The sequence below is a fragment of the Pelophylax lessonae genome, assembly GCF_965119305.1.
Source record: "Pelophylax lessonae genome assembly, chromosome: 3".
NCBI classification, from domain to species: domain Eukaryota; kingdom Metazoa; phylum Chordata; class Amphibia; order Anura; family Ranidae; genus Pelophylax; species Pelophylax lessonae.
In genome coordinates this window covers 493521044-493547795 of record NC_138770.1, presented here as the reverse complement: position 1 = coordinate 493547795, position 26752 = coordinate 493521044, and the positions used below count along the sequence as shown (strand labels likewise).

General features: G+C 40.1%; 1 protein-coding gene across 2 annotated transcripts in view; it reads left to right on the top strand.

Annotated features, from left to right (window-relative positions):
* ARHGEF33 (Rho guanine nucleotide exchange factor 33) overlaps nucleotides 1-26752 on the top strand; it is a 242473-nt gene that overhangs the window by 29357 nt on the left and 186364 nt on the right. For both annotated transcript variants that reach the window (XM_082252137.1, XM_082252136.1), the window contains exons 2-3: nucleotides 8347-8396; nucleotides 22966-23130. In XM_082252137.1, the coding sequence (XP_082108263.1) occupies nucleotides 8347-8396; nucleotides 22966-23130 (215 nt within the window). The remainder of the gene's footprint in view (nucleotides 1-8346; nucleotides 8397-22965; nucleotides 23131-26752) is intronic.

Below are 26752 nucleotides of genomic sequence, written 5' to 3'. Positions count from 1 at the left end.
ATAACCACTCAAAGTCCAGCAATGTACCAGTACATTGCTGGTCCTTGTTTGGCATATAGTGTAGGTTTTTTTTTTTTCATGCAGCCTGTGGGCTGAACGAAAAAAAGAGAACCTAACAGAAATCTCCACAGGAAAATTGTGTAGTATACGCACCATTAACCGCCCAAAACATCCAAACCCACTTATTTAATGGCGGGTATACATGAGAAGCAGGCTCTCTCCCCCTGACTCAGTGGGGCATTTACTAGCCGTTGGGGGAAGCCCCGGTGATTAGATCGCACGGTGCCACAAGCGCCAATTTGTAATTGAAAGAGGTGTCTAAAAAGTGGCACAAATAAAAATTGTCCATGTACAAGTGGTACCCCTTTCCGAATAAGCGTGACACCAAGTCCCAAACTACCTTACCGCTGCTCCCTATGTAGTCTGGGAAGTCGGGGGGCTCCACAGTGCTATCTTTTCCCTCGTAGACACGGAAACTAACTGTATAGCCTGTGGCCCTGTCACACAGCTTATACAGTTTGACCCCGTATCTGGCACGCTTGCTGGGGAGATACTGTTTGATAGCAAGGCGGCCAGTAAACTTTATCAGGGGCTTGTCAACGCAGACATCTTGTTCGGGGGTAAACAAGGCTGCAATGAAGTGGTCTACGAGGGGCCGAATTTTGTGGAGCCGGTCATATTCAGGGTCTCCCTGAGGACGACAGAGTTCATTGTCGTTGAAATGCATGAACCGAAACATTTTTTCGTATCGAGCCCTGGACATAGCAGCAGAGAACACGCGCATTTGGTGAATTGGGTCAGTAGACCAATATAACCGCAATTCACTCTTTTTTGTAATGCCCATGTTCAAGGATAGGCCCAGGAAGGTCTTAAATTCGGAAACCGTTATAGGATTCCACCCGAATTCTCTGGCAAGGGGCGAATTTGGATTAGCGGTAATAAATTGACTAGCATACAAATTACTTTGATCCACAATAGATCTTCAGTGAAAAACAGCTCAAAAAATTTAAGGGGATTAAAACCAGCTGTTTCCACTTGAATTCAGGGTTGGGCAGTGAATGGGGGAACTAGGGGCGCTGTAGAATCTGTGGGCTGCCAATTAGGATATGCCAGCGCTTCAGGGAGGGCACTATGGGCTCTACGGGCCTGTCTTTGAATACGCGGTGGCTGCGGGCCACTACTCGTGCTAGCCACCACACCAGCTTCAACTGCACTTATGGGACTTGCCACGTCACCAAGTGTTACTGCAGTGCTGGTTGTTCTAGGTCCAGGGTGTAGGCCGCTCATGCTTGCTAGATCACGAGAAGTGTGAGCGGCACTAGTACTGGCACTCTGCTGCATACGAGAAACATCCGGTTCTTGCATCTCAGCAACTCCAGAATGGGGTCGGGTACGCCTGACCTTAGCGGGGACCCATCCGTCGTCGGAGCTATTTGTCAGGGAGCCGCTGTTCTCTAAAGGTTCGTATACTGACCCTGATTCTGCCAGTGAGGCTTCCCCATTGCTCTCATGGTCAGTATACTGTAGGCCTCTGCACTACTGTACCACCGTTAATTTAAAGGTACAGTAGTGTGACTAACAGGTAAAAAAGCACCTGATTGTCAAGGACTATTTGGTCGCTACAAAAAAAACTGCTAGTGCTAGCAGAGATCAGGCCTGACTCTGCTAACGCAGCGGTTTTGTGTGATTTGTGTTTTTTGGAAGTAACAGTAATCTACAGTATTGATTACTGACTTGCCTGGGTAGGGTGGGCTGGGCGGAGGGGCTAAACGCAGGTGCTGGCAGGAATCAGTGCTGATCATGCAAACACCGGGCTTTGGGAACACTAAACTATGGGGACGCTAGTATAGTTCTGATCAGATCAGATATTGATCTGTTCAAACACTATACTAGTAATGGAGGTGTATATATGTATGTGTTGTTGTGTGTGTGTGTATGTGTGTTAGTATAATTGACTCTAACTGACGCTAAATAACGGTGGTGTGGTGGGACCCTGACACTAACTAGCCTAACTAGCGTCACCCGTGACACTAATACAGTGATCGGTAATCACTGTATATAGTGAACACTGGTACAGGACAGTGAAGGGGTTAACTGGGGGAGATCAAGGGGTTAAACCTTTTTAGGCTATAGATGTCGGGTGGCCTAAACCTATTTGGGCCTAGCGCAAGCACGATTTAGGGTCACAAGTGACACTAAATACAGTGATCAGTAAAATATCTGTATACCACTGTATATAGTGTACACTGTAAGGGGTTTGGGGGGTGATCAGGGGTGATCAAGGGGTTAAATGTGTACCTATGTGTGTTAGTGTCAGTGTAGTGTTGGTGGAACTCACGTTTATCCATCTCTCCTTCTTCTCCTGGAACCAAAAGCGCTCCAGGAGGGAAAATTACATCACTTCCCCTCTGCCTGTGTTTACATTACACAGGCAGGGGATATGATGCCTTTGGCCAGAACCGATCATCAGATCCAGACCAAAAATCATTAGTCTGCATCTGGTGACTGATCGGTTCTGAGCCGATTCAGACCAGGATCGTACCCTGCGAGCCGTGAATGCGCCCGACGTAGGTCTATGTTCCTGGAACTAGCCGAGCCGCTCTGCTGCAGTAGCAGCAACGTGAGCGGTCGGCAAGTGGTTAACAGACAATTGCGTGGTCGTGCGACGCTGTACCCAAATTAAATTTACTTCCTTTTTTCCCCCCACAAATAGAGCTTTCTTTTGGTGGTATTTGATCACCTGTGCGATTTTTAATTTTTGAAAAAAAGAGCGACAATTTTGAAAAAAAAAAAAACAATATTTTTCACATTCTGATATAACATTCCCCAAAAAAAATTTACAAATCAAAATTAACATTTTAGGCCAATTTGTTTTCTGTTACATATTTTTGGTAAAAAAAAAAAAATCACAATAAGCATATTTTGATTGGTTTGCGCAAAAGTTATCGTGTTTACTAACTACGGTAAGATTTATGCCATTTTTATTGTTTGTTTTTTTTTACTAGTAATGGCGGCGATCTGCGATTTTTTTTTTGCGGGACTGCGACATTGCGGCGGACAGATCGGACCCCTAACTGACATTTTTAACACTTTTGGGGGGGACCAGTGACATTACTACAGTTATCAGTGCTATAAATATGCACTGTTTCTGTAATAATGACACTGGCAGGGAAGGGGTTAACACTTTTGGTAATCAAGGGGTTAAATGTGTGCCTCATGCTTACTGACGTGTGTGGGGGGAGGGGATTGTATGACACAGACACAGATCGCAGGTTCAGCTATGCTGAATCTTGTGATCTGTCCCTGCCTGTCACAGAGGAGATCCCCCTGCTTTGTTTACACAAGCGGGCGGATTTCCTCAGTCTTTCCCAACGATCGGGGAAGAGAGGCGGTGATCACCGCCTCTCCTCCCCTGGCCCGACTCCTGCTGTGTCCGAATAGAGCTGGAGCAAGCCTCCGGCACCGCGCGCGCGCCGCAGAGAGGGGGCGGAATCCAGCGACGTAGGTCTACGCCGCTGGACCCAGGAGAGCCTCTCTGCCGCAGTATTCTCCATGGGAGTGGTTGGCAAGTGGTTAAATCCACAAAAATTCAAAACGGACAGATTGCAAAAAAGAGTAATGCAAAACTAAAAAAATTCTTCAAATATATTATTAGTAAAAAGGTTAGGTCTGAGTATGTGCAGTATAAGGCCCCTTTCACACTTGGGCAACTTGCCATGCAACTTTGGACATCAGAGTTGCACAAGAGGTCGTTCCCCATGTTTTCCAATGATACCCATTCATATATGCACAGCTTAAAGTTGCAGCAACTTCAAAATAGTTCATGCACTATTTTGGTTCGACTTTCATGCAACTTGAGGGCCATAGACTTCAATGTTAACCCGCAAAAGTTGCACAAAAGTCATACCTGAATGGTTTACAATGCAACTTGTGTGCAATAGTTGTATATTAAAACTCGTCAAAGCCAAAGTCGTATCCAAGTTTCACCCATCCAAAGTTGCGTCAAAGTAACGTCAAAGTTTTATCAGAGTTTTACCAAAGTTGCATCAAAGTTGCACTCCAAAGTGGGCGCAACTTTGGAGTCGTACAAGTGTGAAAGGGGCCTAAACTGTATGTAGCTCAGGCTACATACAGCTAACCGCACTGTGTTCCGAGACTTCCTGCCTCACACCTGGAACACAGTAGTTTATGTGATCAGCACTCAGCCATTCAGAGAAAGCTATGTATTCTAGCAATGGCATACACCCATGGATCCTAAAAGAACTGAGCTCTGTCATTTCAAAGCTGTTGTTTCTCATTTTTAGGGGCTCTTTAACCACTTTAAGACCGGAAGGATTTGCCCCCTTAATGACCAGGCCCTATTTTGCGATTCAGCACTGCATTACTTTAATGGACAATTACTCGTATACCCAAATAAAATTGACGTCCTTTTTTTCCCACAGATACAGCTTTCTTTTGGTGGTATTTGATCACCTGTGCAAGTTTTATTTTTGCGCGGGCGGTCGTAAAGAGGTTAAGATTTTACTTACCTCCTCATAAAAAGAATTCAAATTTGTCTGACAACTTCTATCTTTCATGAATCCATGCTGTCTGTTGCTTAAAATATTTTTTTCCACTCATCTATGTGATCTTTTATTAAACTTTCCAGTATCTTCACAACTATCGAAGTTAAACTAACAAGTCTATAGTTACTTGGTAAAGACTTTGATCCCTTTTTAAATATAGACACCACATTGGCCATACTCCAATCCAGTGGTACCATTCCAGTCCTTAACCACTTGCCGACCGCATACTGTATATATACTGCAGCAGAGTGGCTCTCCCAGGCAAAACCATGTATGGATACATCATTTGCCTGGAAGGAGCTAGGGGGCGAGCGCGTGCTGCCGCCGGCACGCTCCCACCCCCGCTCGTCAGGGGGGAAGCCGATGCATGTGTTAGGCGGTTCTGACACTCTCGATCGTACCCCACTGAGAGAGAAGGACGGGCAGCTGTTGTAAACACAGCCAAAGAAATTCCAACACTGGAGCTGTGGTAGTCTCAATAGATGATTGATAATAACTCCACCTGTGGTGCTGCTAATAAAGGTGCTGAACCAGCACAAAAGTACATAGAAAACAAGGAGATCAGCGCTAGCCTCAGTGGATATAGGGGAACCACAGCCAACATAAACCAATATATTTTATTGAAAATTGATAGTTGAGAATAAAAATCCAAACTGGTATGTGAAGTCCCTGATGGATGAGGGGTGTACATCGCCGCCGGATGGGGTCCGCTCTCTGATGGAGAAAGCTTGAGCTGGTTGATTGTGCAGCGAGGGGAGGGGAGCACACCGAACCAGTCGGTGTGCACTAACACTTCCTCCTTCTACCTCCTATGCTGCAGAGCTCAGCGGAGCGGGATGGATGCGTGCAACCAGAAACCGGAAGCACGTCACTACCGGATGTGATGAAACCAGAATTCAGAGTCAGCTTGACTCGCAAACAATGCCCAGTTGCCGTGATTACATGTTTCGAGGAAGTACCGCATTGTCAAAGTCACAGAACGAACAGGCAACTGGGACATTTAAAGCTAAGGGCTCTGCTGCAATGTTAACCCCTCACCATGTGCTTACAGAAAGGACTTTACAGACTGAGACAATGCTAAACCTTTTAAAAATAGCAATAACATATTGAAATGATTACATTAGTTAGAATATGCAGATAGATACAATTATATATAATATAATATAATATATAGTATAATATGCGGTGAAAAAGATGCATAAATATATGGCTTACTAATAACATTATCACATAGCAGCCTAAAAACATCAGAAAGCAAAAAAGGAAAAACCAACCATAGGATTGGAGATAAATGTGAATACAACATAAAATACATGTTTTATATAGCAGAATGTCAAAAATATAGATTTTTTTTCAGAATTGTCGCTATTTCTTTGTGTATAGCGCAAAAAATAAAAATCACACGGGTAATCAAATATCACCAAAAGAAAGCTTTATTTGTGGGAAAAAATTTGGGTACAGCGTTGCACGACCGCGCAATTGTCAGTTAATGTCACGCAGTGCAAAGTTGAAAAAAGTGGCCTGGTCATTAAGGGGGCAAATCCTTCCAGTCTTAAAGTGGTTAGACAAAGGAATGGCTGTGGACGTAGTATACTTTAGATTTTTCAAAAGCATTTGACAGTTCCCCACACACGGCTAATGTATAAGGTAGAGTCTACAGGCCTGGAAAAACAGTTTGTAAATGGATAGCAAACTGGCTAAAAGACCGAATTCAGAGAGTAGTGGTTAATGATTCTTATTCTGAATGGTATAAGATAATCAGTGGTGTACCCCAAGGTTCAATGTTGGGACCCTTACTTTTTAATATATTTATAAATAATATAGGGTCTGGGATGAAAAGTACCATTTCAGTATTTGCAGATGACACCAAGTTATGACATTTCCCAGAAATGTGCCCTCTTCTTGTGTACATCTCCAATATGTGAAATGAACAGTGGGAAAGAATTTGTGTAGTTTTTAAGGGACCAAAAACCTCATGGTTAGTATTTTGTAGTTTGACTTGGAATTTATTACATATGGAAGCTTTGTGGGTAAATGATTTAAGTAGATTATGTAGTTCTGTTTTTTTTTTTGTGTAGCCTGGCCCAGTTTAATATCAAGGTGTATAGCCATCTGCTGGCTGGATAAGGAATGTGTGTTTCTAGGAAAGGGTGTTTGATGTGTTTTTCAAGACATAGGCAGTAAAATGGGGATAAGGAGGAGGTCAGGCATTTGCTTTTCATAGTGGAGGTAAAAAAATGTTCACGGTCATATTGTCTACCATTTGGCTGCAGGAGGAGTAGAAAGTGATTGACATAAAGATGTTCCCAGACACAGAACATAATTTCTCTGTTAGTGATAGAAAAAACCCCCTGGAGGTTATTAAGGGGCCAGGCTAACAATGGGATGGTCTAGGCTACCTTAGCTACACTGAGGCTTTTTGATAGATCACTGTGCGGGCTGAGTGATTGGATCAATGCGATTAGGATCCTCATCGGGATTGAAGAAATCCTCTACATATTGCCAAAATAAATAATTTTGGGATTTGTATGGGGATTTTTTGTACTAAATACAAAAAGTAAGGGAGTATTCTTATGCTTATAATAAAGGACTAAATGCAGACATCAATTTTCTAAATCACTAATACCTTTATGACCATTCTCTTACTTCCCCCTCCCAATCCATAGCGTACGTCTTTCCTTATCTTAACAACTATCCCAGTTTAATTACCACTGCTGTGCATATATGCTGGTTCGACTGACAATGAACGAATTCCCTGAAAGCTTGTCATGAAAATGTAAATATTAGTGCAAATAAAAAAAAAAAAGAAGTAGTAGGTAGTACTCATTACCTCATAAAGTACCTAGGTTTTGTTGGAAATACACTAATGTGGCTACAGTCACCTCTTGTCTATGTTGGGAAGCTTTGATTCTAAAAAGTAATAGAGGAGAGTTGTTACCTTAGAGGGCATTTGCACATGCAAATGCACCCATACTCCGATTAAATGCAAGAACCCCAGCAAGGGTTCCTGTGATTAGCTGTGGGGTACAGCTCTATTGAAAGCAATCAAAGCCTGCTGGCTCCCGCAGCTAATCAAGGCCACTCACATGTAACCGCTGATGCAGTGATCACATGGGAGTGATTCTCTTTGGATGCAGAGTTGATCATCGCTGCACCCCGCTGAGGTGTGAATGTACCCTTAGTGTTTTAAGTTTGGCACCTAGTGTTTGGGCTAGAGTTTTCTAAATCAGCTATTTTGATAAAATAGTGGCATTTTTTTTGGGTGCTTTTTTATTCTAGAGGCTGTTCTGATCAGTTGGCCTCCAATAAGTAACTACCATAGCAGATTTGTTTTCAAGTTCTAGGTCTCTGATTTTTTTGTGAAGTGAAGCAAGGATATGGAAAATTACCCAGTAGCTCTACCTTTGAAAATAAGTTGAAACATTCACTAAAGCACTGATCCTGTTTAAGGAACTGTTCTTCCCACAGACACGAAAATTATAACTAAAAATGGTAATTAAATAAAGAGCTTATGAACATGAGGTCACATTTTCCAATAAATAAATTGATTTTAGCAAAAAAAGGTGGAGTTAGTCTACAAAATCACAAAGCTGGCTCAATCCTGCTTGTCATGTGTGTGATAATAGGAATTATTTTTATTTTATTTTTTTCAAATAATAGGAATTATTTTTCTTCTTGATGTTTTATTGCAGTAAACCAGCTTTTGTGTTGTCATCTATAACATATGATTACAATAAAGCAACCCAAACATATAGGTAACTGACTCTTGTTTCCCACACAGGAGAAACTGAAAATGCTCCAGTAAGCAGCCTTCCGTCACAGATATACCAGGTAATTCTGAAATAAAATCCAACAAAATTATAATAACATGTTAAAAACTTTGATCATTTTTTTCTTTTTAATATCTAAAAGATCTAAGAATATGTTTTTCTAGTGACAACAAAAACTGTGGCTTTTAACCTAAATGGTAAAATAGCTTAATTACATTTTTATGCTAAGTAGCTGGATTGATTGCTGGAAATATTTTGTGTTCTTCAGGGTATTGCTCTGCACCTTTTGTGGGCTAGTTATAAATTAATTTGAGCGTCTGCAAGTTGCTATTTAACCACTTCAGCCCTGGAAGATTTTACCCCCTTCATGACCAGGCCCCATTTTGCGATTCTGCCCTGCGTTACTTTAACAGACAATTGCGTGGTCATGCAATGCTGTACCCAAACGAAATTTATGTCCTTTTATTTACACAAATAGAGCTTTCTTTTGGTGGTGTGAGTAGGTGTGGAGGTAATTGGCGCTGCCAAAAAGTAATAATGATAAAAAATGGGTAAGGGGTATAGATGTATATAGCTCTGTTAATAAGTCAGTGTTTATCCAATATAAATATAAAGTATGAGATAAAATGCCAGAATAAATTAAGTGCAGTGTGTATGAAATAAATAAATAAATAATTAAATAATCAAGTGATCTCAAAGGTGATAATCGCTGTATGTGTGTGATCAATATGAATAGTGATAAATGCAAGTTAATTGGTGATAACAAATTACACACAATATAAATATAATAAATAAATTGAATCCAAATGTGGCTGTTAAATTGCACAATGGTGAAAGTAATCAATGTAAATTAAATAATTACTAAACTTAATAATGGTCATAAAAAATGCATATATTAAAATTATTAGTGAACATATAAAGTGCATATAAAGGTGAATAAATATGTTCAAAAAATATATATATTAAATAGCCACAGGCAATGTCCCATAAAATTCCATTAAATATCAGTAGCAATCAATATATAAAAGTATTAACCAGATAAAGTCCACAAACAGATGCGAATAAAATCCAAAGAGTGTGAGGAAAAGTGGATCCCAAGGTAATCTGTAGAAATGGGGGTGCTCAATGAAGGAATTAGTGCTCCCCTCCTATTAATCCCACACTCACCAGAGGATGATACCCCTACAATGGGTAACCAGCGTAATAGGTATCTCCTATGGATCCCTCCAACAGTTGACCAGATATCCACTCTTTCCAGAGTAAACCGTTCACACACTCTCCACCATTGAAATTAATAGGCAATAAATCCTCATAGATATACCGATTCAGTGGTATAAGGGAAGGTTCCAGATAATGTAAGGAAGAAAGAAACTCCAATAGTGAAGTATTGCAACTCACTTTTCGCTTTATTAATTAAAAAAATACATAGTACTCACATTTGTGACAAAAAGAAAATACGTGTATGTACTAGGGACCGCAAATCCCTCATGTAGCGGTGTCTTCCGGGACGCGGTGCGCTCCACCGACCGGATGTGCGTCTCACTCAATGGAAAGCGGAACTGACGTGACCACGCTCTACACGTTTCGTCATCAATGACGTCATCAGGAGCAGCGTAAGGTCACGCCAGGTCCGCCTACTGATATACTAAGAGGTTACCTGGCAACCGGAATAACAAGCTCTGTAGCCGCCAATAGGAATTTTTGAACAAGGCGTCATTAGTTGCCAGGCAGATATCCGTAATATAATCATTAGGAAGAAGGGGTATTTTATTGTGATAGGAGGAATTTAGAGTGTAACCTGTTGCCAGGTAGAATTTATAATCGGAACTCTGTAAAAAGAACAGGAAGTTGATGTATATGGACAAATTATGATTATATTCTATACCTATTTATATGTGTATGTATATATAGGTGAGGTTTATATAAATAGCGATAATGTCCTGTTATTCCAATGAATATTAATAATGCATCACTACAATTTCATATAAAGTCGTTCGTCTAGCAGTACATTATATCTTGAGAAATCTATAAGTTAATATTAATCATATATCACTACACTAAAATTCATATAAATAAGTTCATATTTACTGTAGTGATATATGATTAACCACTTTACCACCGGAGGATTTTGCTGTCTTCCGTCCAGGCCACTTTTTGCGATTCGGCGCTGTGCGACTTCAACTGACAATTGCGCGGTCGTGCGACGCCGTACCCAAACGAAATTTACGTCCTTTTTTTCTGATAAACAGAGCTTTCTTTTGGTGGTATTTGATCACCTGTGCGATTTTTACTTTTTGCGCTATAAACAAAAAAAGAGCGTTTATTTTGAAAAAATAACAATATTTTTAACATTTTTTTATATGAAATTCCCCCCAAAAAAGATGTAAAAACCAATTTTTTAAAAATTTTTGGCCAATTTGTTTTCTGCTACCTATGTTTGGTAAAAAAAATTACAATAAGCGTATTTTGATTGGTTTGCGCAAAAGTTATTGCGTTTACTAACAAAGGGAAAGATTTCTGTCATTTTTGGTGTTTTTTTTTTTAACGCGTAATGGCGGCGATCTGCGATTTTTTTTGTGGGACTGCGACATTGCGGCGGACAGATCGGACCCTTGACTGACATTTTTGACACTTTTGGGGTTACCAGTGACATTACTACAGTAATCAGTGCTATATATATGCACTGTTACTGTAAAAATGACACTGGCAGGGAAGGGGTTAATTTTATTGGAGAGGGAGGGGTTAATGTATGCCTGGTGCTTACTGACGTGTAGGGGGGGAGGGGCCTGAGTGAGTCATGGATAGATCGGATGTCCAGCTATGCTGAACAGTCCGATCTGTCACTCCCTGTCACTATGGAGATCCGCCCGCTGTGTTTACACACAGCGGGCGGATCTCCACACTAGATCCCCGGCGATCGGGGCAGAGCAGCGGCGATCGCCGCTGCTCCTCCCCTGGCCCGACTCCCGCTGTGAATGAAAACAGCGGGAGCGAGCCTCCGGCGGCGCGCAAGCGCCGCCCAGAAGGGGGAGTGTCCAGTCACGTTAATACTACGTGGCTGGACGATAACGAACCACTTTGCCGCAGTACTATTACCGTACTCGGTCGGCAAGTGGTTAATATTAACTTATTTATATGAATTTTAGTGTAGTGATATATGATTAATATTAGCTTATATAATTCCTCTAGATATAATGTACTGCTAGACGAACTACTTTATATGAAATTGTAGTGATGCATTATTAATATTCATTGGAATAACAGTACATTATCGCTATTTATATAAACTTCACCTATATATACATACACATATAAATAGGTATAGAATATAATCATAATTTGTCCATATACATCAACTTCCTGTTCTTTTTACAGAGTTACGATTATAAATTCTACCTGGCAACAGGTTACACTCTAAATTCCTCCTATCACAATAAAATACCCCTTCTTCCTAATGATTATATTACGGATATCTGCCTGGCAACTAATGACGCCTTGTTCAAAAATTCCTATTGGCGGCTACAGAGCTTGTTATTCCGGTTGCCAGGTAACCTCTTAGTATATCAGTAGGCGGACCTGACGTGACCTTACGCTGCTCCTGATGACGTCATTGATGACGAAACGCGTAGAGCGTGGTCACGTCAGTTCCGCTTTCCATTGAGTGAGACGCACATCCGGTCGGTGGAGCGCACCGCGTCCCGGAAGACACCGCTACACGAGGGATTTCTGGTCCGTAGTACATACACGTATTTTCTTTTTGTCACAAATGTGAGTACTATGTATTTTTTTAATTAATAAAGCGAAAAGTGAGTTGCAATACTTCACTATTGGAGTTTCTTTCTTCCTTACATTATCTGGAACCTTCCCTTATACCACTGAATCGGTATATCTATGAGGATTTATTGCCTATTAATTTCAATGGTGGAGAGTGTGTGAACGGTTTACACTTGAAAAAGTGGATATCTGGTCAACTGTTGGAGGGATCCATAGGAGATACCTATTACGCTGGTTACCCCTGTAGGGGTATCATCCTCTGGTGAGTGCGGGATTAATAGGAGGGGAGCACTAATTCCTTCATTGAGCACCCCCATTTCTACAGATTACCTTGGGATCCACTTTTCCTCACACTCTTTGGATTTTATTCGCATCTGTTTGTGGACTTTATCTGGATAATACTTTTATATATATTGATTGCTACTGATATTTAATGGAATTTTATGGGACATTGCCTGTGGCTATTTAATATATATATTTTTTTAACATATTTATTCACCTTGAGCACTTTATATGCACTTTATATGATCACTAATAATTTTAATATATGCATTTTTTATGACCATTATTAAGTTTAGCAATTATTTAATTTACATTGATTACTTTCACTATTGTGCAATTTAACAGCCACATTTGGATTCAATTTATTTATTATATTTATATTGTGCGTAATTTGTTATCACCAATTAACTTGCATTTATCACTATTCATATTGATCACACACATACAGCGATTATCACCTTTGAGATCACTTGATTATTTAATTAATTATTTATTTATTTATTTCATACACACTGCACTTAATTTATTCTGGCATTTTATCTCATACTTTATATTTATATTGGATAAACACTGACTTATTAACAGATCTATATACATCTATACCCCTTACCCATTTTTTATCATTATTACTTTTTGGCAGCGCCATTTACCTCCACACCTACTCACATATCTGATATAGCTTTGCTATATTTTGAGGTAGGCTGCAGCCATTTTGCCAAAATACTTTTATCCATAAGCGCGGAAATTTTTCACTCCTACAAAATTTCTTTTGGTGGTATTTGTTCACCTGTGCAATTTTTATTTTTTGTGCTATAAACAAAAAAAAGCGACAATTTTGAAAAAAAATATATATATATATTTTTCTCATTCTTTTATATGACAGTCTCAAAAAAATGTAAAAATCAAAATCTTTTAACATTTTAGGCCAATTTGTTTTCTGCTACATATTTTTGGTAAAAGAAATAGCAATAAGCGTATTTTGATTGGTTTGCGCAAAAGTTATTATGTCTACTAACTACGGGAAAGATTTATGTCATTTTTATCATTTTTTTTTACTAGGAATGGCAGCGATTTGCGATTTTTTGCAGGACTGCGACATTGCAGAGGACAGATCGGACCCCTAACTGACATTTTTGACACTTTTGGGGGTACCAGTGACATTACTACAGTAATCAGTGCTAAAAATATGCACTGTTATGTAATAATGCCATTGGCAGGGAAGGGGTTAATACTGTTGGTGATCAAGGGGTTAAATGTAAGCCTAGGGGAGTGATTCTAACTGTGGAGGGGTTGGGCTTGTGAAATTATCATAGAGACAGGCGATCCTATACAGCAGGATCACATGGGCTCTGTTATCATTGCAGGGAGAAGGACGGTCGGCTGTGTCTACATCCGCCAACCGTCCTTCTCTCTCATCGGGGAGAGACCGGGGGTGTCAGTCGGCAATCGGAGCCGCCTGACACATGCATTGGCTTCCCCGCTGACGAGCGTGGGCCGTTGGCGCGCGCTTGCCCCCTAGACTCCTCAGAGCATGCGCCGTACATGTACGCCAATTTGCCTGTAGTAACCAACCAGCCGCAGTACATCTGCGGCGGGCGGTCGGGAAGAAGTTAAGACTAAATTTGATGCAGATATAAAAGACAGAAAAGAATGTAGATATATATATTCATTTGATTTTTTTTTAACTTGGAGTGCACATACACCACTGCATTTGCGCACAGGATTAACCAATAAATAGACAAAATGTGAAGAGCAATTACAATGCTAATAATGAATTCATTAATTGTTGGTAGCTGAAAGCAGATAGATGCCAAAAGATTTATATAAAAGTAGGTAGACTGCGCTCATAAACAGCCAGTGAAAATGGAATTGATAATAAAATAATAACACAATGTGAAAGAACAATGTAAAAAAAAGTGCTCATAAAGTCCCCCAGTGGTGACAGGCGGCAAGGCAGGCACTGTCCAGTGTACATGGAGTAGAGGAGGGAGGTGACAGATCTGCTTTCCTGGCCTTCCTTTAAGGTAACGTCTCCTTTCTGCAGATCGAGCTGCGCCCGGCATCCTGTGAGTCAAAAAGGTGAAAGAAACTTGCCGAGCAGCATACGCTTCTGATCTCCAAGCCTTTCTCTTTTTCATACATCCTCATCCTGAGAATTACCTACTTCAGCTGAGGGCCCCAAATATTGTTTTTCAAAGCTGGCGCTGAATACTTGTTTGGAGGTTATATATAGCTGAATGCTACTCCATCTGACGGCTTCGAGAATTGTTTTAAGCTGGTGTTGACTACCTGTAGTGGGTGTCATTCATATCTGGAGAGTGGATTGTGCATGCAGATGCTGTTGCAGGAGTAGACACTCTTACAACTCACGGGTCTCTCTTTTTGAGTGAAATATTTAAAAGATAACACAATATATGGGACTTTATGAGCACTTTTTTCCCATTGTTCTTTCAGATTGTGTTGTTATTTTATTTTATTATCAATTCAATTTCCACTGGTTGTTTATGAGTGTGGTCTGCCTGCTTTTTTATACATGTATTCATTAGAGCATATCTGAACCCAAAAACAAAATATGCATATTCTGCAGAATTCCAGTGCCTAGATGTGATAACTGCATTAGTTCTCTTTTTTTTAGTCTTTTTTTTCCTTTATTGTCACCTGATAACTTTGCAATTAGCAAACTTCCCACCTACTTCCTGGTTGCCTACTCTCATTCACTCTACCGTATCTATAGAGGGATTCATTATTGTTTCTAGGCTGCTCTCCAGATTTGGACTAGGTCTTCCTTTGTTCGCCACAATGTCATCACTTATCCAGGCTCCTGGCTATTCACACTTTGTAGTGCCAAAGTCTGCATCTACACAGACCTACCTGGCAGTCTCAGTCAGCAACCTGACCAATGAAAGTGCCCACCTGGGCTGCACAGGTTCCTGCCTGCAAACACACCATCTTTCTCGCATCTCCCTGCTGCACTGGCCCACACTCTGACCTGGGCAAGGGACCTTCCTGTCTACCATGTGGTGCCTTGAATCCCTGCCAGCCCCTTGGGTATAAAGGCTGTGAACAACTACAGAGTCTGGCTGCTGGTCTCCAGTAAGAGATGGACATAAGGGTAGAAGCGTCATCTCTTCCAAGCCTCTGGACTCCAGAACCAAATCCATGAGTTGACAATCCTGGAGAAAACTGTAAAACCAATTTTCTCAACAGTAGCCATCCTGGAGCCCCTCACCCTGCATCAGTGAGGACCCTGTGTGACATTTAATCCTTCTAACATAGTGGCAGGGCAGAGCACTGTCACATTGTGTGTACATGGTGGCAGAGGACTTTTGACTTTCGGAGTCCTGATATTCCCCCTGTACTCCCCAAATAGATCAAGCTCAAACAGATCTGCTTGTTTACCTGGCTAGAACAGCTGGAATTTGGCAGCTCTGAATCTGAAAGTGCTCAGAGCTGAGCAATTCCAGGGTTATACTACGCATGGAAGATTATTGTCCCAACCAGCTGCATTATTTAACTGGGAGCTAAGAATATGTTAAAGCGAAAGTAAACTCATTGATTTAACAGTTTCAAAAAACAGTTACATTCCTGGCAAGTGCTGGAAACTGGAATCTGAGCCTGAAGAAGGTGCGATTTTGCTGTGCAAAAATGCAAGAAAATTGCTGCAAAATGTGCATGTAAAGGCATGTCTGGCTCAGGAACAAAAATTTGATCCTTCATCTTCTTTGCTGAAAGTGAATGGACTGCCCAATGCTAAGAACAAAACAGTGCGATAGGTTCCAGCTACACAAAATGTGAACAGGGTCTTAACTTGTAACCCTCCCCTTAGATATATCCATATATGGCAAAGTCTTGTTAAATTATCTACTTCCCTGCACAGCAATGGGAGTAGGTCTGTGGGGGACGCCTGTGTGAAAGGCCCAACATTACACTTTCGTTACTGTTGTTATGTAACTCTGAGGCCCCATTCACACCTCAGTGTTTTGTAGCTTGAAGCTCTAAAATGCTGGAGGAGAATAAAAATCAATTATTCTATATGGAGTTGGTTCCCATCTCCACTCTAAGTCCCTAAAGCCACAAGTCAGAAGCTCAAAAAAGTTCCGGAGCTTTTTTTGTAGCTCAAATAAGGCAGATTTGAGCATTTTTATTCCCATAGAAATAATGGAAACACGCCATTTGTGCATTTTTTGCACATTCTCATGTTTTTGTGAGATTTTCTGCTCAAATGAAAAAAAAAATAGTTATATATGAATAAATGTAAAATAAATACACAACTAAAAAGCATCATAAATAAAATAAATAATATGTAATAATTAACCCCTAATCTTGAAAAAATATAATAAATAAATAAAAATCTTCTTATAAAAATAATAACAATAAAAATAAAAATAATACATAAATAAACACCCAAACCCAAAAAAGTAAATTATTAGTTATTTATCATCATTTTATTAAATAAGTAGTAGTAGTAGTAGTACCCTAACTCTAAGAAAAATAAACAAATAAATAACTCTAACCCCTAATCCTAACCTTAACTCTAACCCCTTACCTTAACAAAAAAAATTTAAGTAAATAATAATAATAATAATAATATGTTATGCTCCGTTTCTGGAAAGCTGTGTCAGGTAAAAGGGAAGCCATGAATTAAATTTAGTGTTTACCCAGAGGCTCTTCTTGTCTGCTATCACTTTAAATACTTAAATTTTTTGTGTATCATATTTTGTTATGTTTTATATGTATGTGGTTTCAAATTTCAATTGTATGTACTAATTTGTCGGCATGTACAGTATATGTCTTATATTTGGGGACCTTCAGGCAAGATACCTGGAGGTCCTCTGTGCCTCTTAGCAACGATTTCAGTGGGAGGGTCCTACCATGGCTCCACTGGAGTTCTGGACCCCTTTGCCTCCCTTGTGGGGGCTGGGGAAATAGCGTTGCCAGCATCGTCTGGGCCACAAGATGGTATTGTTGAAAGTGGATGTGGTCCACGTTGGAAGTGACTTCACCCATGGTCCGAAAGTGACAAAGGGATGCATGAGAAGGGCATTTTTTTCCTCATGTCCTTGTGTAATTGGGATGCATTTGGCGCCGATTTACACACAGACATCTGGCCCTATTGGTTAACATTCAGCACATGATCAGCCATATGTTTAGTGGTGGGACTATATATAGCATCTATTTTGTGGGAAGACTAGTGCTCACATTGTTGGGAGAACTTCATTTTGATATCTGATGGGCATGAATGGTGGTTAATTGAATTATAGGTGCCGAAGCTTTATTAGTCTTTCTGATTATGCTCTTAAATTCTGAATATGGTGAATTAAGTAATCAATAGGTGATTACCTACAGCGCTTGCTACAAGTTGATGAACTAATCTATAAAATATAAATATGTTGTGACAATATAATTAACTTGCTATGAATTGTGACAAATAAGAGTGTTAATTAAATATTGAAATAATTATATAAATATTCACTTTCTAAAACCATGTATTATCACTATCAAGAGATAAATAAATAAATATATGTGTATCTTAAAGTTCATGTGCACACACAATAAATAATTATAAATAAACAGTCCATAAAAAATAGTCCATAAAATTACAAAAATTGATGAAAAAACACACCAAACAGTGACTTCTAAGTGAAAAATGTCCGAGATAATAATAAATATATTAAAGTACAGGTGCTTCTCTCTTGCCCTGGTATCCCTTCACCATGGAAAATAGATAAATTTCACACTCACCAAAAGGCGTGGGTCCTTTATGCCTTATGGCACTAGGACCAATCGTGCTTAAATGACCCTCTCCAGGTCAGGGTGCGTTCCCTCCTGGCATGTAGAGCTATCCTTCTGCAGTACCACTCTTACTGCTGGTAGTCTCCAAATCGGGTACCTTTACTTCAAACAGAACTGCTCCTTCAAGTAATAATAATCCTCCTGTCCAGAGAAGTCTCAGGGAGAGGGTAATGCTGGTAGAGCCCACAGACAGATGCTCAGCTACACTGAGAGCTGCACAGAGATCCTATTTTTTATGGACTGTTTATTTATAATTATTTATTGTGTGTGCACATGAACTTTAAGATACACATATATTTATTTATTTATCTCTTGATAGTGATAATACATGGTTTTAGAAAGTGAATATTTATATAATTATTTCAATATTTAATTAACACTCTTATTTGTCACAATTCATAGCAAGTTAATTATATTGTCACAACATATTTATATTTTATAGATTGGTTCATCAACTTGTAGCAAGCGCTGTAGGTAATCACCTATTGATTACTTCATTCACCATTAGCACTAGCACTTTACTATAGCTGCTGCTACTCACACATTTCTTTCGTATACAACAATACTTATTTAATTTACCATACACTTATATATTTTTAGGCCCTTGTATATCTATAGGTTCCCTCGCTTGGCGTGTGTAATATACTCAGTATATTTTGACCTACTAAACTCTGAATATGTTATGTTTCTTAGGTTTCCACTATTGGATGTACTGTAATATTTTTGCAGCAACTTTCTGCCTGCCAATCCTTTGACTTGATTCTTTATTAGATGACCCCATTAAGGAATTTGGCTAGCTATCTGTATTAAATACAGTGAACTATATAGAGGGGTGTTATGTGCAGCTGCAATATTCTTTACCTCTTTAAAGTGACTGGGGGGGACTCTGGATGCATCCCTTTGCATGTGCCCACTTCCCCGAATGATGGCGACTCTCACAGGAGAGACCGACAATGCATGGATTGTTTTTAATATTTCTGGCTGATTATGCTTGAAACTTTATTATCTCTTTATTTATGTAAGTGTTACTGTACAAACAATAGTATAAGTATCGTACAACATTTCTCTGATGTATAGAGTTGGATATACTTCGTCTCAATGGGATGTAACGTCACAAGTTTGTATATTACAGATACCCACTCTATCCCTTGAAGAGTTTATCTAAAGGTATTGGGCCATCCACAAGACTCAAATGATAGAGCATACAAGATCTGTTTGATGCTCATGATGTCACGTGGAATATAGAATGGGGTTATTTATTTAGTTTTTCTAAGGATCAAACATTCCTCTTGACAGCCTTAAGTTTTTTTTATCTGTATTCGTATGTCATGCTGTACAATAAAATTGATGATTTATGGGTTTATGTATACTTGGATTATATTCATTCTTGTTCATCTTTGGTGCACCTGATTTGTTTAGTTTATCATATGGGATGTTGGCCCAGAGTCTGGGCTAGCCCTGCCCCTATTTTAAGGTGGTAATGGGTAACACACGGTGATTAATAAAGCCCACGAACACGAAGGAACAAACAGAGGGAGCTACATGGAAGATTCTCTGTACAAATTTCTAAATCAGGAAATGAAAGACCAGCAATGAACTTGTATGGCATTGAGGACCAGGCTATCTCTGACTTGGTGCCTTGGAAAGGCAGCTCTGGATCTGAGGAATTCCCAAACCTCAGAGCAGAAAATCTGAACTTTATTCAGTGAAAGAGACACTCTGGCCTGAGCCATGTTCAGAACAAAAGCCAGATAAAGTTGAATCAGTTTGAGTGCCAAATTCTTAAGGTTCAGGAAACACCTGGAACTTCTGGACAATCAAGGTCATGTTGTCCAACAGAAGTCTGCACCGGCTCAACAGGAGGTCATCTAAGAGTCCCACAAAATGGGTACAAGAGTGCAGCAGAGCTAATACTCACATCAAAACTATGGTAAAAAACTGAGGTGCAGTTGAGAGTTACAAAGCCAGGACCACAAAGTGATAGTGTAGGGAAAACTAGAAGTGTTGGAAAGATGGGGACATGCAGGTATGCATCACAATATTCACAGAAGTCAGAAAACCATGGCAATGATAGATATTGTGAATGCCATGAGGAATTTCCAAACTCAGATGAAGATATTCAGAACATGAGATCTAAGATGGAGGGATGTCTCCTTTGTATATATGAACAGTGAGCAAGTAAAAGGGAAAATCCTGAATCTTTTTCCCTACAGAAACTGGGGCACTGACATGATCCAGAGGATCTGGGAGGGCTGAATGCAATATTGCAAATCTGTTGGGTAACACAGGAAGGTTTGATGAGAGAATCCAAGGAGGGCACACAGAGAGTAAAGTTCCTGTTTGTAGTCTCTAAATGGTAAGTTACATAGGTTAAAAAAAGACCAAGTAAATCTAATTCAATCAATATGAAAAAATAAACAGATTAAATAAATAGAAAACCTATATATATGGAGTCCTATACCTATAGTTGATCAAGAGGGATGTAAAAAAAAAAAATCTTATATAAAAGCATGGTCCAATACGCTCTAGCAGGAGAAAGATAAACACCTTTCTGATCCCCTAGAAGAAAATCGAATATTCCCTGGATCAACAATTCACTGGTGTTATTACATGTAAATGTTAATAGTGAGTTATATTTTGTGCATTTAGGAATTCACCCAGCCCTTAGACCAAGCTTTTTCTGGCACATTTATGTTTACAAGTTTTAAATCAGTATTTTCGTTATGCCAAGTAGAAAGATACCTAACATGTCACTCTTTAAAATTGAGCATGCTCGTGGAATGGCGACAAAGTATGATACTTAAAAATCTCCATAGGTGATGCTTTAAAAATGCACCTGTTTAGAGATACAGAGGAGTTCTAGCACTAGAATTATTGCTCTCGCTCGAATGTTCACATCGATACCTCACACGTGTGGTGCAAGCACCATTTGAATATGTGAATATATGCGTTTACTTCTGCATGTGAGCACTGAGGGATAAGGGCACTTGAAGTTTTTTATTATTATTTTCTTTTTTTCTTTTTACACTGTCCCTTTTATTTATTTTTTTTTTTTATATCTCTTAATAGAAATAAGGATGACAAGTCCTCTTTCTGAAGAGATCTGTGGTCAAAAAAAAAAATGCCAAAAGAGGCAATCAGAGATAATCTACTCTCTCATTGCCTCTGTAACCAGCTGAGCGCACTGTTGGATCGTTTCTCGGGTATGCCAGTAAAACTGGTAAGCCCGAGAAGCACCGGCGAGTGGGGTGAGAGGGTGGGATGTCCCCTCCCGCCGCTTCGGAAGTGATCCGGTGGCTACTAGTTGTTAGGACTATTTTCACGAGAAAGCCAGCTGCCTGGCTTCAGCCATAACCCTGGTAAACCACTTGCAAACCCCAACATATATATATATATATATACGTATTGCATTCGGCAAGTGGTAAAACATTCTACTGAGCTAACTAGAACTAAATAATAATAATAATAATAAATTCAGTTCAGCTAATCTTCCCTCATAGCCAAGCTTTTCCATGCCTCTTATTAGTTTGGTTGTCCTTTACTGCACTTTCTCCAGTTCTCCAAAATCCTTTTTGTGAACTGGTGTCCAAAACTGAACTGCATATTCCAGATAAGGTCTTACTATTACTAATACTTTGTACAGGGGCAAAATGATGTCTCTCTCTGGAGTCTACAGTATATCTTTTATTTCACAAAAGTATTTTGCTTGCTTTAGAAACTGCAAGTGAACTGAAAACTCTGCTTGGAGGATCTCAATGAGGAAGTACAGAAAATAAAAAAAGGAACGTTTGTTAACAGTTAGAGATGGGAAAGACTTAGCAATCTCATCCTTAGAGGTCTTTGTTGAGGTAGACAAGTGCTCTCGTCCTCAGTAATGTCCTAGATAATTTGTGTCTAGAAACAATCTAAAGAGATGTTGTCCCTTAAAGATCACCAGGTCCCTTGAAGCTTAACCAGGTCAGCACTTGTCTACTGAAAGGATAACCAAGCAACAGAGAAGCTATTAGCAGATCAGAATAAAAAAATTACAAGAATTTGTTGACATGTAATCTTTGATTGGACAAGGTACAAGTACAAGCAGGTGCCACAAATTTAAAAGGTAATTCTGACCGCAGTAATTGGGAGAAACAAATTCTCAAATGTGGGCATAACAGCCACTGGTCTAAAGAAGATTTTTTGCAGAGGGATTCTGACCTGAATCAGAAATGTCCAAGCATATCAGTATCATATTTAGCAGGGGAGAAAATGGATATTAATGACCTACGGCTCAGAGGTGGTTCTTAGGAGACAACTGGACCAGATAATAAAAAGTCCCCCTCATACAAGAGCTACATTTGATTGGGTTCTGTTTAACACAGACATATACACTGTTAGCCAGATAGAAGTAAAATAAAATAAAAAAAATAAATAAAAAAAACAAGTCAAGTGTTATAATCAGATTGTATGCAACTTCGAAATCCAACAATGAATGACACCTTGAGTGTCAAAGGGGACAGCCAGGGGACTATCGGCTTTGTGGTATTCAGCGGGGTTAAAATAGCTGCTTCCAAGTCCCCCATATACTAGTCACAACACAATGTAAAGTCTAAATCCAAGAGAATGCTGATAGAAAAAACACATTACAATTGTTGTGTGATACAGAGTTTTGTCTGTTTCCACAAGACAGACAACTTATTTTTTAAAGCATAGACTTATCACTGACATTCTTAAGACATGCGGGTAACGTATAGAGACATAAGACATGTGGGTAACTCTTTTATTTAAGTTACTGTATTATTTAGTTGCAGGTTTTGGCATCTGAACTTAAAACTGGATTTACAGAGGCCATGCAGGAATTATCCCGAATACAGCATGGTGAGTACACTCTGGAAGAGAAGATCAAGAGTTGTCACTGTACTATGGAGGAGAAAGTCACAGAGATGAAGAATTCACTGAATAACCTTAAGGTAACAACAATGATTTGCAATCCATAGGTACACTTTAGAGTTGATATGAATGCTTTACTTATATTATACATATTTGATCATTTGAAAGTTCAAATACAGAATAATTTGTTCTACAGAAAACAAACTATTAAACACAGAAGGTAAATTGAAATGTTCTTCTGCAATATGGACAGTAAACAGCAGTGATGATCACCCCACTTATTTATAAAATACCTAGAGTAATAAGAAAAATATAATGAAAGGAGGTGCTACCACCAGTTTATCATGCATAGTTTATTGAAAATCTTACCTTATCCTATGTCAATAAATCCATTCCTCAGTACATAAACTTGGTGGACAGGGGCTTTTAATATGGTATACAGTATCTCACAAAAACACTGAAGAAATGACACTTTGCTACAATGAAGTGAGTGTACAGCTTGTATAATAGTGCAAATTTGCTGTCCCCTCAAAATAACTCAACACACAGCCATTAATGTCTAAACTGCTGGCAACAAAAGTGAGTACACGCCTAAGTGAAATCGTCCAAATTGGGCCTAAACTATCAATATTTTGTGTGGCCACCATTATTTTCCAGATGGAGTTCACCAGAGCTTCACAGGTTGCCACTGGACTCCTCTTCCACTCCTCCATGATGACATCACAGAGCTGGTGGAAGTTAGAGACCTTACGCTCCTCCACCAACTGTTTGAGGATGCCCCACAGATGCTCAATAGGGTTTAGGTCTAAAGACATGCTTGGCCAGTCCATCACCTTTTCCCTCAGCTTCTTTAGCAAGGTAGTGGTAATCTTAGAGGTGCGTTTGAGGTCAATATGTTGGAATATTGCCCTGCGGTCCAATCCCTGAAGGGAGGGGATCATGCTCTGCTTCTCTATGTCACTGTACATGTTGGCATTCATGGTTCCCTCAATGAACTGTAGCTCCCCAGTGCCGGCAGCACTTAATGCAGCCCCAGACCATGACACCATCCTACCACCATGCTTGACTGTAGGCAAGACACACTTGTCTTTGTAATCCTCACCTGGTTGCCTCCACAAACTCTTGACACCATCTGAACCAAATAAGTTTATCTTGGTCTCATCAGACCACAGGACATGGTTCCAGGAATCTGTATCCTTAGTCTGCTTGTCTTCAGCAAACTGTTTGCGAGCTTTCTTGTGCATCATCTTTAGAAGAGGCTTCCTCCTGGGACGACAGCTATGCAGACCGATTTGAAGCAGTGTGCGGCGTATGGTCTGAGCACCGACAGGCTGACCCCCCCACCTCTTCAACCTCTGCAGCAAAGTTGGCAGCACTCATACGTCTATCTTCCAAAGACAACCTCTGGCCTGTTCTGAGTGGAACCTTTCCTGTTACACAGCTGTATGGTCTTTGCCACCGTGCTGCAGCTCATTTTCAGGGTCTTGGTAATTTTCCTATAGCCTAGGCCATCTTTATGTATAGCAACAATTCTTTTTTTCAGATCTCAGAGAGTTCGTTGCCATGAGGTGCCATGTAGAACTTCCAGTGACCATTATGAGAGAGTGGGAGCGATAACACCAAATTTAACACACTGTAAGCTGGGGAACAGGTAGGGGGTACAATGCTCCCTGGGATGAGCAGTCTTTCAGACACAGATACCAAAATCCTGTGAAGTAGTGACAAACCGTGCGGAGTTTATTTGTACTTTATACAGATCTATATACACAAGTGCTGTACAGTGTTTTAGGGAAAAAAAAGCAGGAGAAATAATAACAAAACAAAAACCTAGCCATGTCCCGGCACTAACTATATACAAAGCAGGCCCTCACCCACACAGCCACATTGTTTATTCACAGTTCCCTAGATATACAGCTTCTTGAAAAAGTATTCACACCCCTTGAAATTTTAAACATTTTGGCATGTTACAACCAAAAATTTAAAGTTTTTTTTTTTGGGGGGGGGGGGGGGGGGTTTATATGCTAGACCATGCTAGAAAATGACATATGCTAGAAAATGCCACATAACTGTAAAGTGGAAGGAAAATGATAAAAGGTTTTCAAATTTTTTTACAAATAAATATCTGAAAGGTTTGGTGTGGATTTGTATTCAGCCCCCCTGAGTCAACCTTCTTTTGCTGCAATTGCAGCTGCAAGTCTATTTGGGTATGTCTCTACCAGCTTTGCACATTTAGATAATGACATTTTTGCCCATTCTTCTTTGCAAATTAGCTCAAGCTCTGTCAGACTGGATGAAGAGCGTCTGTGAACAGGCAATTTTCAAGTCCTACCACAGATTTTTTTTTTTTTAAACTCTTTTTATTAAGGGCTCTTTCACACGGAGCGGACCGTATTGCGATCCACTCCGTCACTTTTTTTTTTTCACGGACACGAATGACACTTGTGTCATCCGGTCCTTATGTCGGCATATCATCCCATCCGTTTGCGGATGATATACGGACATAATGTATGTCTATGGGCATTGCGGATGTCAGCGGATGACACCGCTGACATCCGATTTTGCATCCGTTCTGTTTTTCAAACGGAACAAAAATAGGGTTCTGTTCCATTCCAAAAAACGGAACAGAACTGAAAGGATGAAAATCGGATGTCAGCGGATGGTCATCCGCTGACATCCGCAATCCCATAGACATTCATTATGTCCGTATATCACCCGCAAACGGATGGGGTGATTTACGGACATACGGAACGTCCGTGTGAAAGAGCCCTAACGGAGAAAAAGCATAAAGTACATACAACAGGGCACTCAACAGGAATGCCAACATATCAAATAAAGAGCAAACAGAAACGGTACATCAACTTATGCAAGCATACAGTAAAGATAGTTTCCATGATAAACATTGTATCTCAATCATGTTATCTTAGAAATCAAGCAGCAAACTGCAGTCCAACACGGCATAAAGTAAAACCATCAGACAGAACATGAGAGCAATGTAGAGAACGGCATATGCAAAAAGGGACCAGCTTCATACAGCCAAAGCTAGACAGCAGAATTGGCAAGATCAGAGGGGCACCGTGCCCCCCAGACCTTATCATACTTAGCTGGGCAGCCTCTATGTTCAAACACGAGTTTTTCATATGGCAACACTTGATTAACCAACTGCAGCCACGTATGTACCGAAGGAGGAGCAGGTTGAATCCGCTTGAGGCCAACAGCCTTACGTGCCATGAACAGGGACTCCTGTAACAGTGTCCTAGCATGTCTTGGCCACTGCTCCTCGTCCAGCACTCCCAGCAGGCACACCATAGGCGTGCACCGAACCGTGTCAGACAGGACCGAGGAGAGAACCTCAGTTACCGTCCGCCAATACCGCACAATGACCGGGCACTGCCACTTGACATGCACAAAATCCGCACGCGGGTGCATATACCTGGTGCACGCAGGAGTCGGAAGTCTATGCATGGCATGCAACCGGACCGGGGTCAAAAAAGATTGGTGTAGCATGTAGAGATGGATCAACCTGTTATTAACAGCCGGAGAAAACGAGAGGTGCATCAGACACGCCTCCTCCCAATCTTCATCTGACAAATCAGGTATAAGTTGCTGCCACTTGGTGCGCACCACCAGCGGATTACCATTAACTGTGGACGATAACAGACGCAAATAAACGTGGAAATAAGGCCCCTAGGTCCCTGAGAGCGC